This window comes from Psammomys obesus, unplaced genomic scaffold (assembly GCF_907164565.1).
Source record: "Psammomys obesus unplaced genomic scaffold, mPsaObe1.curated_primary_1811, whole genome shotgun sequence".
NCBI lineage: Eukaryota > Metazoa > Chordata > Mammalia > Rodentia > Muridae > Psammomys > Psammomys obesus.
The window spans coordinates 275,813-290,966 of NW_026596326.1; the positions used below are offsets into that span (position 1 = coordinate 275,813).

Here is a 15,154-nt window from a genome sequence, read left to right on the forward strand (position 1 = left end):
CAGAGTCGGGGAGCGCCATGCATGCATGGTCTACGCCATCTTCCCACAGGCGTGTGACTCAGTTGCTGTGTAGGCCTGCTGCTCAACCTCTCTGAGCCTTTGTATCTGAGAAAGAAAACCCCACAGGGCCACTAAGGGACAGGCCATCAAGTACCTCCTTGCAGAGGGCTGCCCAGTGCTAAATTGCTGTCAACGTGATTTCATTCTCTTTCTTTTCTGTAATGAAGTAGGAAGCACCAAGTTTTTAGATGACAAACCAACTTCACGTCCTGCCTCCCCTCCCCCCATCCAGAGGCCCTATACTTCAGCCAGGTCCAAACTGTGCAGGAGGAGAGAGATGTCCCTGGGCCTTCTCATGTGCTTTGCTGCCAGCCAGACTCATCTGTGTTAGGAGCTGGAGAAGTCATTGAGGAGCCTTCCCTGATGTAGCTACCCCGGGAAGTGAGGCCTCATGACGCCTGGCTTCTGCTCACCCCACGTCTGTGCACATGTGAGACATTTAGAACAAGGCCCACAGCAGCCTTTAGAGGTGAATTATCCCCACATCTGGGACACACAGGGACTATGGTGACAGTTGCCTGCTTCTGTCTAAGCCAGAGGGAACAATCAGGCTGGCTGCCCTCTAGCCTGGTGGACATCACAGCTGTGCCTGGACTCACCTGACAGTACAAGCAGTTAGTTGCAATTTGTAGCTCACACTGGAAAACGATTAGGTTTTCCCCTGAGATTCCCACCTTCATTTAAGAAAACCAGACCTGGCAAGGACTTGGCAGATTATTCCTGTACAACCACAAGTGAGCAGAACCGAGGAAGCCATCGCCAGGGAACATGGTTTCTCCTGATCTCTGCTATGTCCCAGAGCCCACAATCACCTATGCCCACCACTGCCTGGCATCCAGCAGCACCTGGTCATATGGTTCTCTTATGGGTTCCATAGGACCAGAAACAGTGTCCTAAATCAGTTTCCTGTGGCCCAGGCAACACAGCCAGGTAACAAAGGAAGATTTGGATCTCCAACCTTCCCTGCTTTGCTCTGGCCAGCTCCTACACTAAATGTGTCCCTCCTGTCTGGGCAGCCCCACGTTTCAGTGTCTCTCTGTTGCAGGAAGTGGAGCCAGACATGTGAGTAGGGTGATGCCTTCGGCAGGCTGCTTTGCAGTTCACAAGATTTCCTCCCCCTGATCCTAGCACAAAACATTCCTGCACTGCCCCAGCATTCTTGAAAGCTGGTGAGCAGCTGATTGTTTACAAACCCTGGCAAGGCTTCGGCAAGTCAAGGCCAATTTCTGGATTAAATTAGAAAAGAAAAGAGGAAACATATCCAAGTCTTGGCACAAAGAGATTGTTCATTGAACACGAGTTGTTTCAGAACACACTGTGCTAAGGCCCGTCATCCTGCCGGGAGGAATCAAAGGGTTCAGCCTCAGCTCTGAAAGCACAGGGGCCTCTGGGACCCCATGTTCTCTACAAGCATAAGGAATAGGCCTGCCCTCAGTGGAAGAGCAGTTCACACAGCTCAGAGAGACTGCTCTTGACCAGGAATCTACTAACCTGTTTTCAAATGGAGAGTAAAGCCAGTTCATTCACTTCTTTCCAAAGAATCCTCAAAATGATCTCAGAGAACCTTTGAGGCAGTTAGACTAGCTGGAGAGAGAGGTGGTATTGGGTAGCCTGGACTACGAGAAGGAGAAAAGTAAAACTCAGCTTAAGGGTAAGGTCACCAAGGTGGCCTTCAGGAAAGAGCTGCTCCAGCTTCCAGCGGGTCAAAGGATTGATGGAGGCAAGGGAGAATTTGTCTGCTTGAGTGTTCCTCAACATGCCAAATCAGATGCTCTTTCTGAAGCAAATGATTTAATTACCCAGAAAAAAAGACTTTTCATGCTTTCCTACCATTACTTCCCAGCCTGCATTAAATTAGTGTACCTTTGCATTGTTTTGTGTTAGAATCTCTGATTTAAAATTTTCATGTTTGGGCTGCTGACTTGTATAATAATAATAATAATAATAATAATAATAATAATAATAATAATAATAATGAATCATCTTCCAATGAATCTTGACATGGAACTAGGACCAATTTTCCATCAATGTCTGAAATGACCCTAAGCATACTCTGTGTCAAGATGACACCTTATGGTTTTTAGCATTCAGGCAACCTGCTTGTCAGTTGCCTAGTAACCTATGATGTCATCATTGGTCACCACCCACATGGTCCTGGGATAAACAGGACTCCTGTGTCTTATCTCTCTTGCTCTCTTGTTCTTGCTCTCTCCTGTTTTCTCTGTCAGAGTGCCCTCTTCCCCCACCATGTCTCTCTCCCTCTCTCCTCTGTCTTTCTCCATCTCCATCCAATAACCCTCTTTCATATAATATCTGTTGTGCGCATCTTCTCTAAAATAATGACAAGGGTGTTATTCTTCTGAGCCCTTCACCGTGCAAGACTGTTGGTGGAAGAAAAGAAGTGACTCTTGAAAGTTATTTTCTGACCCCCACCTGTGTGCTTGCTGTCACACACACACACACACACACACACACACAGAGAGAGAGAGAGAGAGAGAGAGAGAAAGACAGAGTAACTGAATGAAAGGAAAGTAAATAGAATAGCTGTAGTTTGCAACAGAAAGTATTAAGACGCCACAGTTGTAGCTATAAATTACCACACCTAAGAATGAGGCATGGGTCTGTTGGTGGGGCAGACACAGAAGATGAGGCCGTACAGAATACTCTGGCATAGGAGACTTTAATGTGTGCATTACCTGTTGGAAGATTTGACTTTTAGGCGCTTGGTCTAAGGAAATAATTGGGAATGGGGGACATGACCCAGCTCTAAGGATGTAAAATGGTGGGTGGCATGCCTGACCTCCAAGAGGGAAATGCGTTTTCTCCCATGGATGGGTCACATAAATAATGTTACATAAAAAACACAGTCTTCGCACTGCAACATTCCACACTCATTAAAACAAAGTCATGGAGAGTAGCTTCGGAGAGAAAATATGGAGAGATCTATATGAGTTCGCTCTAATCTTATGGCATAAATAATATATTATCTGTGTTAAATATAGACTGTTTTAATGAACTGAGAGAAAAATACTTTTCTGAACTTAGGGAGGGAACTGGGGAAAGTGGGTCTGGCTGGCAGGGAATGAGTTAGTGGGTGGTACCTGAGGGTAAGCAGGTCTTGAAAAATGACCAGCACACCCCCCCCCCACACACACCTCTTGCCCTCAGGTGGGTCTGAGATGAAGCAGGGGTGAGGCCAGATTGACAAATTCTCATTTTCCAGTGTGATTTGAACAAGATGCTCCCCTAGGCTCATGTGCTTGAATGCTTGGTGCCCAGCTATTTGTGCTGCCTGTCTGGGGTAGTTACAGAGCCCGTTAGGAGGTGGAGCCTTTTCAGGGGTGCAGCTGCTTTTGAGTCATCTCTGTTGCTAGAAGTGACCCCTCACCCCTGTACCAGTTAGTGTACCCCAATAAAAACTCACTGCTTCACTGGGCTGAATTTTGGTACAGTTGTTATTTTGGTCTGGGAGTCGAGTAGGCATGTGTGCGTCGCATCTCTCACACAGCACTCAGCTCAGTGCGCAGCTTACTGCCCAGACTTGTCCTCCAGCTGCGGAGCCGTCTCTCCCTGCCATCACTCGTCAATGGCCGCCTGACCCAGAGTGCAGCTGGAGCCTGCCCAATGCCACATCTAGAGATGCACTCTCCTAACTGAGCTACATCCCAGCACGACACTACGCTGATCCCTGCCTGATGCTATTTTGGTTCCAGCCTTGGGAACCCCAGGACCAGATGTGGACTTAGAAGAGGATTGTGACAAGCCACTGGCCAGGCCTTTGAGGGCTATTTGGGGTTGCGGCTTGAGGTTCATAGACCCACTAAGGCTTACTTAGTAAACGGTGGTCAATTTCAAGTTCAGAGGAACAGCAGGCTTTCCCACCGTGCAACGCTCAGGACAGTTGCCACTGGCCACACTGGCAACTTAAACTTCAGTGCTGATTAATTACAAGTCATGTCTCCAATATCGTGGCTACTATCAAGTTGACAAGTGCTGTGGGCTGGGGATAACTGGGAAGACTCACACATCATTGGTGGGAACATGGTTGATACAGCAGCTGTGGAAAACAGCGTGGTGGTGGTTTCTTAAAAGTCAAACATAGAATTACCATATGATTCAGTGTTTCTACTCCTGGGTCCGCAGCCGAAGGAATGCAAAACAGAGTAGTGAACAGAAATCTGTAAGCCATGTTCCTAGCAGCCTTATTCACAACAGTCAAGAGGTGGAGGCTTCCCAGGTGCCCATCAGTGGATGAACGGATGAGCAAAACCTGTCTAGATACACTATAGGTCTTATTGAGCATCAGGGAGGAAGGGAAGATGGGGCATTCCCTTGTGATTCTAGCACTCAGGAGGCTGGAGGCAGAAGCATCATGAATTCAAGGCCAGTTTGAGATACATAGGAAGACTTGTAGCAAAAAACAAAGCAAAACACACACAATAAAACACACACACACACACACACACACAGAATTCCAACATGTTACAGTATGAACAACCTTCAGACTATCACACTAATTTAAATAAGCTGGCTTCCAAAGGACAAATATCACACAAATTCTGGGGCACACCAGTCCAGAGTGATCAAATTCAGAGATCAAAAGCAGAACTATGGCAGCCAAGACCCAGGTGAGGAGGAGTTAGTGTTTAGTGGTGGGAGATTCGGCTTTACAAGATGAAAGGAGTCCTGTGCATGGATGGTGTGAGGTTTACATTTCCACGTGAATGATCTTAACATCACAAATTGTGCACTCAAAAATGACGGCGATGGCCTGTGTACTTGAGTTTGACTCTAAGGCTCTCACCTGCTTGGCCAACCCTCTGTATTCCTAGCTCTTCTCTCACTTCTGTTTTGATTCTTTTCTGTTGTTGTTGTTTGGATGGTTGGGTTTTGTTGTTTTTTCAAGACAGGGTTTTACTGTGTAGCCCTGGCTGTCCTGGGACTCGTTCTGTAGACCAGATGGCCTCAAACTCACAGAGAATCCACCTGGCTTTGCCTCCCGAGTGCTGGGCTACTTTTGTTTTGAAACAAGAGCTCACTAAGCTGCCCAGTCTGGTCTTGAACTTGAGGTCCCCCTGCTCCAACTTCCTGGGTAGCTGGGATGATAGGCCGGTGCCCCTAGGCTTGCTGTTCTCTCCCATCTTGTCATTGTTATTTAAAACAGGGCTACAGTTAGACCATGGGGATGTGTGCATGAATGAAGCTTGTGGAGAGAGTTTTAGATGTCCTCCAACGATCTCTGTGACACGGGAACCTCCACCAGGGAAAAGGAGGATTTTCAAGCCTCTGCCCCATAAAGAACTCCCAGCGGATACCCCACTTCCAGGCAGGGGACCCTGAAGAGTCCTTAGGAATGTGCTTTCTGTGCTGTGGTCACTGTCATGGGAGCAAAACCACATTTTATCTGGAGTTTGAAACCGCCTTACCTTACTTAGAGAAAAAAAAAAAAAAAGCCCATTCACTTCATTATGTTATTTAAACCAGTACAAGAGGGAACTGATCCTTTTTAATGTTGGGAACACCAAGGCGCAGGGGACTGGAACCCCCCATTCACACAGACACACCAAGCCTTTCTAATTCCGAGTCCCACCCTACCCCTATGAGTCGGACAGCAGTGGATCTTGGGGGAAGAGTTCATCTTCTGGAGGCTGATGAGATTTGCCTGTGTACCGGTCTTATAGGCTTAGCGTGAATATTTCCTGAGCTATTGCACAGAAAGTGGCCAGCCTGGGCCCGGCACACAGCCACACATTGGCAGATCGTTAATTGCAACAATTACAGCTTTATTTATTTGGGTTGTTACTATTATTACTACAGCCATAGCTCAGGGGTTCATTAACTTCAGTAGTTATGCTTTTTATTATAATTAAATTAAAGGTACTTTTCAAAAATTGATACGAGATTAGCATTCTCCAAAATGAAATGCACAGATACAAAGAATTTTGCAGGGGCAAGGTGGGGAGGTTCAGAGAGCCAAGGTCGTCACCAGGGCAGCTTAGAGGAAGGAGGCTCAAGTGGCAAGCTCTTTCCCACGTCCAGCTCTTTCACTTCCTCCCTCCTATCTCCCTTCTATCTTTTCAACCAGGACCCTCTGGAGGCTGAGCTATGCATCATCTTAGCTCCTAGGGTCTCACCACCTGACCTAGTGAAGCTGTGGACGCGGAGCCCATCTCTGTATCTCTGTGTCTCTGCCTGCCCACCTCCAGCTAGGTCCTCCTTCACAGCAGCACACTGTAAGTTCACCCTCCTTCCACAGAGCACCCCTCCTCCTGCTTCGTTTGAGAGGGACAGGCATGCCCAGAGCTTCGTCCCTTCCTCTACTGCTCACCTCCTATCCTCTTATCGGGGCTTCTGGAACGGAGAAGATCTTAGCCTGACAGCTTAGCTCTGCCCCATAAGGCCACACCCTAGAGTCCAGCCCAGTCCTCCAGGTCTCCCTCTGTCTTAGTTTCTTTTCTCTGTGACGATACGCTCTGACAAAAGTAACTGAAACGAGAAAGTTTATTCTGCCTCGCAGTTCAAAAGCACAGTTGGTCATAGTAGGGGGGAAATCAAGGCAGCAGGAGCTTGGGGCAGCTGGTCACATCCCAGCCACAATCAGGAAGCAGAGAGGGGTGGATGCTGGTGCTCAGCTCCCTTTGCACTCACACAGCCCAGCATCCCAGTCAGGAATGGCACTAGGAGTCTTCCCACCTTAATTAACGCAGTCAAGATAATACCCTGCAGGCGTGCCCACAGGACCAGCTCCCAGGTGATTCTGGGGTATGTCCCAGTTGACAATTAACACCATCCATCGCACACATCTCCCATCCCAGTTTGCCAACATCCTAGTCTCTGATTGGACCCACCCATTGGCCCACCCAGCCACCACCACTCAGTCCCTATCCCAGCCCAGTTTCCCTGCTCTCCTCAAGCCCTGCCTCCAAGAGAGACTGGTCCCGCTCCTGTTCCCCCGACACCCCTCCGCCTGGACTCACGATGTTCATGAGTGTCAGCAGGTACTTCTGCACGTGCTCCTTCCCATGGAACTGCACCACTGAGTCGTCCACGCCCAGCAGGACTTCGATGTTGAAGTCATCGTCTGTAGCATGCCTGCGCACCCTCCGCCTCGAGCTGTTGACTCGCTCCTCCAGGACGCCCAGGGCTCGGCTGAGGCTGTCCAGGCTGCCCCGGGAGGCTCCTGGAAGGAAAGGAGACCTTTGGTAGCAGCCCAGCACCCCCTGCTGGGGGCATTGCAGGGAGACAGAGCCCATTTGGGTACAACTCAGTTACCGGCCAGGGTATCTGGGTGGCCTTAGGGTGACCATTGCCTCATATAAAAACTCTCAGCACTCGGAACGTGGATCGTTGCGCCCATTCACAGAACAAATAGATAGAAGTCCGGAGAGGGCCAACAGTGACACTCGATGCTAGCAGCTCAGTGGCTTCAAGGACAACTGCCCCCGCCCCCCAGTACCCAGCATAATGCATCAAGCGCTATGGTGACCTTTTGACACTGACAAAAGCACAGCTGGCACTGAGGACAGACACAGGGAAAGGTCAGGAGTGACTGGGTAGTGCCAGCCCTTATCCCATGGCCACACTCACACTCCCCTAAAGGGCTAAGGGCTGCCCAAGTGTCAAAAGGCTGTTGTACCTACAGGCTGGCGTTGCCTCCTGCTGTAACTGGAGAAGCTGAGGCTCAGCCCAAGAAAGATGTGTCATACAGTGTCTCCTCACCTCTAGCTCTCCTCCCAGAACTCTCTCAATCTTTCAAGGAATGGACCAGTCTGATTCCCATATTCTGGGTCAGGACTATCATGCCTGGACCCTTCTCCACCAGGGGAACTTTGCCCCCAACCCCAGTGTTGATGGAATTGCTCAGAGACCCACATAAGTCCCTCTCAAGACACCTCCTACAGTCTGCCCTGGGAGGAAACTACCTGCCTTCCCCTAAATGGTCAGTGCCTGGCTAGACAGTGGTCATGCTGAGAAGCAGGACCTGAGGGGTCTCAGCTGAGGGTAAGGGTTTGCAGCACCCTCAGGACCAGGACGACACACCCACTGCCTCTACAGCTACGCTGTCTGCCTCGATTCCCATCTGTTTCACACCGCTGAGACCAGACATCTGAGGGTAGTAGCTCACGAAGACACAAGGCAGCTCGGCATATGGTCCTATTCCCTGCCACCCAGCAAATCTCTCCACTAGCCACATACTGGGCATCTTCAGTACAAATTACTGTCTCCGTTTCACAGATAAGGAACCCTTGTGTGGCAGACAACAAGACAAATGCTTCATGCCTGGCAGCTTACATTTAACAGGGCAAACTGACAGTGTAAAACACACACACACACACGTACAAACCATACGTATATATACATATGTCTACATATATATATATGCATGCTGCCTGCAGGCAGACACATATATGTTAAAACACACAAATGCACATCTATACTGCATAACCATATGCTTACATGTGTATACAATGCACTTACATGCACACATACACAAACAAGGCAGGCCCTGCCCAGGGCTACCCTAGGCACGGGGAATGTGCCAACCCTACAGGCAGGGCCCGTGCAGAGCTGAGTGTGGCTCTGCTCAGCTGCCTGGAGATGATTCAGGGCCATCCCGACGCTTCCAGCGGAGCCGCCTGGGACCTAACCCTGACACAGGGCTTGAAGGATTGCTGCTCTGTTTTCATGCATTTATTTCTTTGCATTTTCAGCGAGCAGGGACAGCTCACCTTCAGAGCCACCTTGGGAAGCAAAGAAGATGGTAATTTCCACAGAAAAAAAACGTCGTCCCCCGGGGAAGGAGCTGGACGCCACCTTCTGCCCTTATTTGCTCAGGGTCACACAGGCGGCCCCAGGGGAAGAGCAGACCCAAGAGTACTCCTTGGGGCTACGAGGTATTTTTTTTTTAAATACCTAATTTTGTTCACAGCACTTGAAACTTGGAAGATTTCACAAGTTCTCGATGGGAACCATCGAGAGCCCTCAGTTTCTCTTGAGAAATAAGAGATGAGACCATCCTTGGTTCGCCTAGGTGTGCTGAGAGAGGGCACGTAGGGACCCGGGTCACCAGGGAACCCAACTGCCAGCTTGATGACTTCTTGGGTCCTAAAGGTCTCAGAGAGAACCCTTCTGACCCTAACCCCCTAGGCATCACACAGTGACCCCTTCGTGCGTTTTCTGTAGAGGGACACTGGAGTCACTGTGAGGCTGCAGCCGGCCTGAGGCACGTCTTGAAGCTGGGCTGACAAGTTGGTATAGTTGTTTAGGCAAACCATGTGCTCCAAGTCTTAGCCACAAGGCTTCCTAAAAATGTTTCAGAAGCACCAATCTCTTCTCCAGTGTGGTAACTGTTGTTGCTGACATCATTCTCAGCCTGATGATTTTTTGGGGGGAGGGGTCCCCAATATGCTTTCCTGTTGCTTTGATAAAACACTGACCAAAAACAACTTGTGCAGGAAAGAGTTTGTTTGGCTCACTGGTTCTAGGTTGCTATTGAGGAAGGCAAGGCAGGAACCTGGAGGAAGGAGCTGAAACACAGACCATGGAGGACCTCACTGGCTTGCTTCCTGCTTCTGTTCAGCTTGCTTCCTTCTACAGCCTGGGAGTGAGCTGGGCTTCCCTCCATCAGTTATTAGTCAAGAAAGACATTCCCATAGGCCAGCCTGATGGAGGCAATTCTTCAACTGTGATTCTCTTTTCCCAGTGTATGAGGATGGCAACCAAGATTAACTATCACAGGGTGTGAGTTACAGGGCATTTTGTTTTAGAACACCTTCTCCAAGGCCCATCTGTTGGTAGAGAGGTCCCAAGCCCAGGGCCAGGTACATGAGCCAGCTCCTCCAAGGAATCTGACTCCTTGAAACCCCAGGTTTATTCCAGCTAGCTCAGGACACAGCAAGTAGACCAACGCAATGGAGTCTTCTGCCTCCAGGCCTGGGACCAATGAATCCCTCCTGCCATTCTGTGCCCTTATGGGAGTTGGCAGCCAGGTGGATATTCCACCTCATCAATCATGGAGACCACCCTTGTTTTCCTCACGATGGTCATGACTTTAACACAGGCTAAGCTCTGGTCCTGGATATGCAATCTCTGCCAGGGAGCTCTGGCCAGCATCAAGTGTCTGAAAGGTACTAGACCAACTTCCCAATGGCCCTGCTGACTGCAGCTCTGGACTTCAGGGCCTACCCAGCTATAATGTGTTGCCAGCTTGGCCTAAAGGCCTTTGTTTCACTTGATCCTCGGCCCATAGTTTACGTGACTGTATGTTCCATTTTTATTCCTAGAGTAGGCTGGGCATGAACTGTCAATGCTGTCCATCTCCTGCTGAGTCAGGAAGATACTGCTGTCTGTAGTTTCTCTTTCTGCTATGGCAGCTATCTCCCAGCAACACACACACACACACACACACACACACAATCACAATCACACACACACACACACACACACACACACACACACACACACACACAAGTCACCGATTCCCTGAGGGGAAGGGGGGTGACAGATATTAGACACAGAACAGAGAACAGGGTCCCCAGCAGCTATGCCTGCTTGGTTGACCCTTCCTCTTCTGTGTGTCTATGACAGGAGCTTATCTTTTAAATGAGTAACAAAAGATAGTTGGTTCCTGTCACTCCCTTGCTTGGGGACCCTTTCAGATAGCATCTGGAGCTCTCTTTGCTTCGATAAGGATGACACAGCAGAAACCATATCCAAGGGCCCTGGTCTGAGAGTCTCTAGAAGGCAAAGAAAAGCTGCTGAGAGCAGATCAACAGACTTGGAGAAAGGATAAAGGCAGGGGAGCAAAGTTCCGACCTAGGCAAGACTGAGGCAGTGGCCGGGGAATGGGTGGGTGACAGTGGCCAAGCCTTCCAATGTATAAGCTCTGTACAGCAAAGGGTGCTGAGCTCACAGGCTGAGGGCTGCATCTTTGAGTATCCTCAGAATGGCCTATAGGACAAAGACACAGGCCTTCACTGTGACAAAACTGTGTTTAGTTCTCACAAAGAGGACAGGCTCCTTGCTGTTCTCACCTGCCTCTGGCTTGTCCCTGAAATGTCTCAAGAGCTGAAAGGGTCACCCCCAAAGTAGAGTTATTGAGATGGCAGAATCTTAAGATGTGGGGCCTAGAGAAAGGTAATCACGTCACAGGGGCTCCAGACTCATTAAAGAGCTAGTGTCATCATATGTTAATGGGGCAGGGCTCCTGGGACTGGGTTATCCCCCTGGGGGACCAGTTGTTAGAAAAGAGGGAACTTGGACTCTCATTTTGGCATTCTCTATTGTCCAGCAATCTCTTCTGGAATACACTTCTAGCACATGATGCCATTTGATGTGTTGTGACACAGCCAGGGGGTGCTCTTGCCACTATTCCAGCACTGTTTGAACTTTTCATTCCTCAGAGTGATGAGCAAGATAAGCATCTTTCCTTAATAAATAACCCAACGTCAGGTATTTTGTGATAGTAGCCTAACATAGGTTAAGACAATCAACAGGGAGCAATAAAATAGCAGAAAGATTGAGTCCGTCAAGCAAGCCACATTGCCAAGGGGAGGAGCTGGGTTCCGAACCCAGACCTAGACCTAATACTACTATTTTTTTCCTTAAAGAATAATGATTCTGAAGCTGGGTATGTACATAGTTGGCATAATGCTTCCCTCGTTGTTTGATCCTCTCAACATTGAATAAAATGTGCAAAGTGTTGCACACTTGTATTAACACTCAGAAGGTACAGGCAAAGAATAAGGAAGTTCAAGGTCACTCTTGGCTACAGAGAGAGTTCAAGGCCACCCTGGAACACATGGGACCCTGTCTATAGCAACAACAACAACAAAACAACAACAACAACAACAATAAAAACCAATCATTCTTATTTTAGGTGTAGTGTGATCGTGCAATAAGAATATATATCACAGGGCTGGAAAGATGGCTCTGCACTTGAGAGCACTGGCCGTTCTTCCTGGTTCCTGGTTCAATCCCCAGCATCTACATGGCAGCTCACACCTGTCTGAAACTCGTGTTACAGGGATCCAACAACCTTGTACAGACATACATGAATTAAAACACCGAATGAACATAAAATTAAAACAACAGAAAAAAATATGTCACAGTTAAGTGTGGGTACGTTCCCCAGTATATATTTTTGTTTGGTCGATTTTCAGACAGGATCTTCCTCTGTGTCCCAGGCTGTCCTAGAACTTATTTTGTAGACCAGAATGTCTTTGAACTTCTACCTCTGCTTCCTGTGTGATGGGATTAAAGGAATGCACCACCATGACCAATATTGTCAACATGGCCTAGAGGATACCCTGTTGAGGAATTTTATCCAGCAACATGGCTGTTCTGATTATATCCAAAGACCTTCTAGGTCTGTGTGGTCCATCTGTAATGCAAACATGCCTTCAGTATACACATTTAATCCCAAACAATGAAGGTTAATTTAGTTTGTAGAAGGAATCACCCATGTTTGAAAGTGATAATCTGCCTGAGTGGCAGATAAAGTGACAAATCAGAGAAAGATTTGGCAGATTGAGCCAGAGATAGGATATGCCCAACTCTCATGAGAGCAGAGAGGAAAGAAGCTACATAAGAGAGCAGCACAGAGAGAGAGGTAGGGAGAGAAGAGGCAGTTTTACCAGGACAGTTGTACAGAGACAGGCTGCAGAGAGAGAACAAGCTAGACACAGGTGAAGGCAGAATGAGCCAGAGAATGAGAACGATCCAGAAGATTAGAACACATTGTCAAAGTCAGTATGAGGCCAAGCAGAGCAATTCAGTCAGAAGCTGAGAGAAGCCAGTTTGAATCCATTATCTTGGAGAGGAGTTTGAGCCAGAACAGCTACGTTGAACCAGCCAGCCAGAGTTCAGAAAAAATAAAAATAAAAAACTAGACAGAATGAGCATAGTCAGCAGTAAATCTCAGAGGCTGAAAACATTGTAGGCCTAGATTAGATAGTATGGAGGTTAGAAGCTTTCAGGACTAGGCTTAGGTTAGCAGACAAAGGCAGTAAGCCTCATATTAGGTGAATAAAAGATACTTTTAAAATACTCCATGTTCCACCAGCACAAGGGCTGGTTTGGGAGAACCAAAGTTGGTAGAAAAGACACCTGTGCTCTAGTCTGTAAAACCAGAGTGTGACAGGGCTGGGGTCAGTCCTGTAGTACAAGGGTGCCTGAGGGCTTGCAGGGTACAGGTCTACGCAGGCGCCTTTGCTGGGCTGGCCTCTTCGCGTTTCTGCCCTACGTTAGCTCACGACCATGTCCTGGGGGAGGCCCTAAGCTGCCCAGGGGGAAGGCAGCCTAAGCCAACAGTTCTTGCTGCCTGCTTTCTCATTGGGCTCAGAGGTTGTGGAGGAGGAGGAAGCCGTGTTTGATCTCCACTCCTAATGGAGTTTGGCTCTTAAATGACTCACAGGCTCATATGGTCAAGACTTAGGCTCTCTCCCGTGTCATTGTTGGGAGATGGTGGGAACATCAAGAGACTGGGCCTGTTGAAAGGGAGTAAGGTCGCCTGGGGTGCATCCCTGATGGAGCAATTGGGATCCCAGCCCCTTCCTGACTCTCTCTGCTTCTTGGTGACCCTGGGATGAGCAGCTTCCTCCTGTACAAGCTCCCACCATGGTGGAGCTGCCACAGTATAGCCTGAAGCAACACGGCCAAGGGACCACGGCCTGAAAACAATGAACCTGTGACTCCTGTCTGCTTTCTAAGTTGTTTCTTCCTGGTATTTTGTCACCTTAATGCAAAGCTTACTGACACAGTCTCCGTGTGTTGTCTCCACAGCCCTCACTAAGCACTGCGGACAACAGGAGTAAGTCATGGCAGGGGCTTGTTACCCTAGAAGTAGAAGCACACTGTTCCAGAGTCCAGGGGAAGACCCTGCTGTCCGTTCCCTCTGGAATGACTCCCTATTTCTCCCATCCATCCGATGCCACTGAGATGTCACCTTTTTAAGAGGACCCTTACTCATTTCATCCTATGTTCCAAGACTCTCCTCCTTCAACTCCTCCCCAAGACAGAATCCTCTTCCCCTCCCTTCAGCAGGAGTGACAATTGGGTCCAGTTCTAGTATCTTTTATGGGTTTCCATTAGCATCCACTGCTTCTCCACCCTTGGATGAAGACCCCTGGAAGGCAGTGGCTGTGGGATCGGGAGGCCTCAGCTTCCCTGGCACTCTGTAGAAACCCTGGGGGTGGGAGGCCCCAGAGTCATGGCAGAGAGATGCAGCGGGAACTCGGAACCCCGCAGAAGGGCAGCTGGTCTAGCAGATGAGGCAGGGGCATGTAGGGACAGGAAGATAAGATTGGTGGGTGGGGGCCGGAGGGAAACGTGGTGGCCGGAGGAGAAGTATGAACTGGAACAGGAGCCAGCTATAAGTTACTTGCATGATGGAAAAATCGAGAGAAGAGGGGCAGGGCGAATTAAAATGAATGGAGTGGAGGAATCACCCGTGTGTCTTGTAATTGGCAACGAAAAGAAATGAGGCATTTTAATGTCATTCGTGGGATATAATAAAATTGGAGCTTTTCAAGGGGCTGCTTTGCTGAGGCAAATGGAGCCTGAAGAAGATATGAGAGGAAAATCTGCTGCTCTCACCAGCGCACCAAGTGGATATGAGAAGATGAGGGCCAGTTAGGTGTGGATGTTCACACGCTTTTTCCAGAAAGCAACACACAAGTTAGAGGAAACACAAGGGGTGGACAGCAAGAATTTGAATCCATCAGACAATCTAGTGTTCAAACCACCAAAAAAAAAAAAAAAAAAAAACAGACAAACAAACAACCACTCTTTTCATGCATGTGTAGAAGACACTGAGACACAAAGAAAACAACTAGAAGCAACAACAACAACAAAAAACCCTGTGTCTTCAATGGCTAATGCTGAAACAAAGACTGGCAATTACAGTGAAAAGAAAGGCCTTAAAACCTTTAGTTCTAAAAAAGCATCGGCTAAGTTGAAGGCATAAATTCCAACATCGGCTCTAGTAGAGAATGTGAATAAAGGGATAGCTAGAAGAAGTGGAAAAAAAATGGCCAAAGGGAAGTTTGGATACTTGTATGGGAAAGCCCTTCCCAATCCACAATCTACCCTTACA

The 15,154-nt window shown here is 48.4% G+C and overlaps 1 protein-coding gene across 1 annotated transcript in view; it reads right to left on the minus strand.

Annotated features, from left to right (window-relative positions):
* Positions 1-15,154, minus strand: part of Adamts2 (ADAM metallopeptidase with thrombospondin type 1 motif 2) — a 204,120-nt gene that overhangs the window by 59,932 nt on the left and 129,034 nt on the right. The window contains exon 4 of the mRNA XM_055597210.1: positions 7,038-7,240. Coding sequence (XP_055453185.1) covers positions 7,038-7,240 — 203 coding nt within the window. The remainder of the gene's footprint in view (positions 1-7,037; positions 7,241-15,154) is intronic.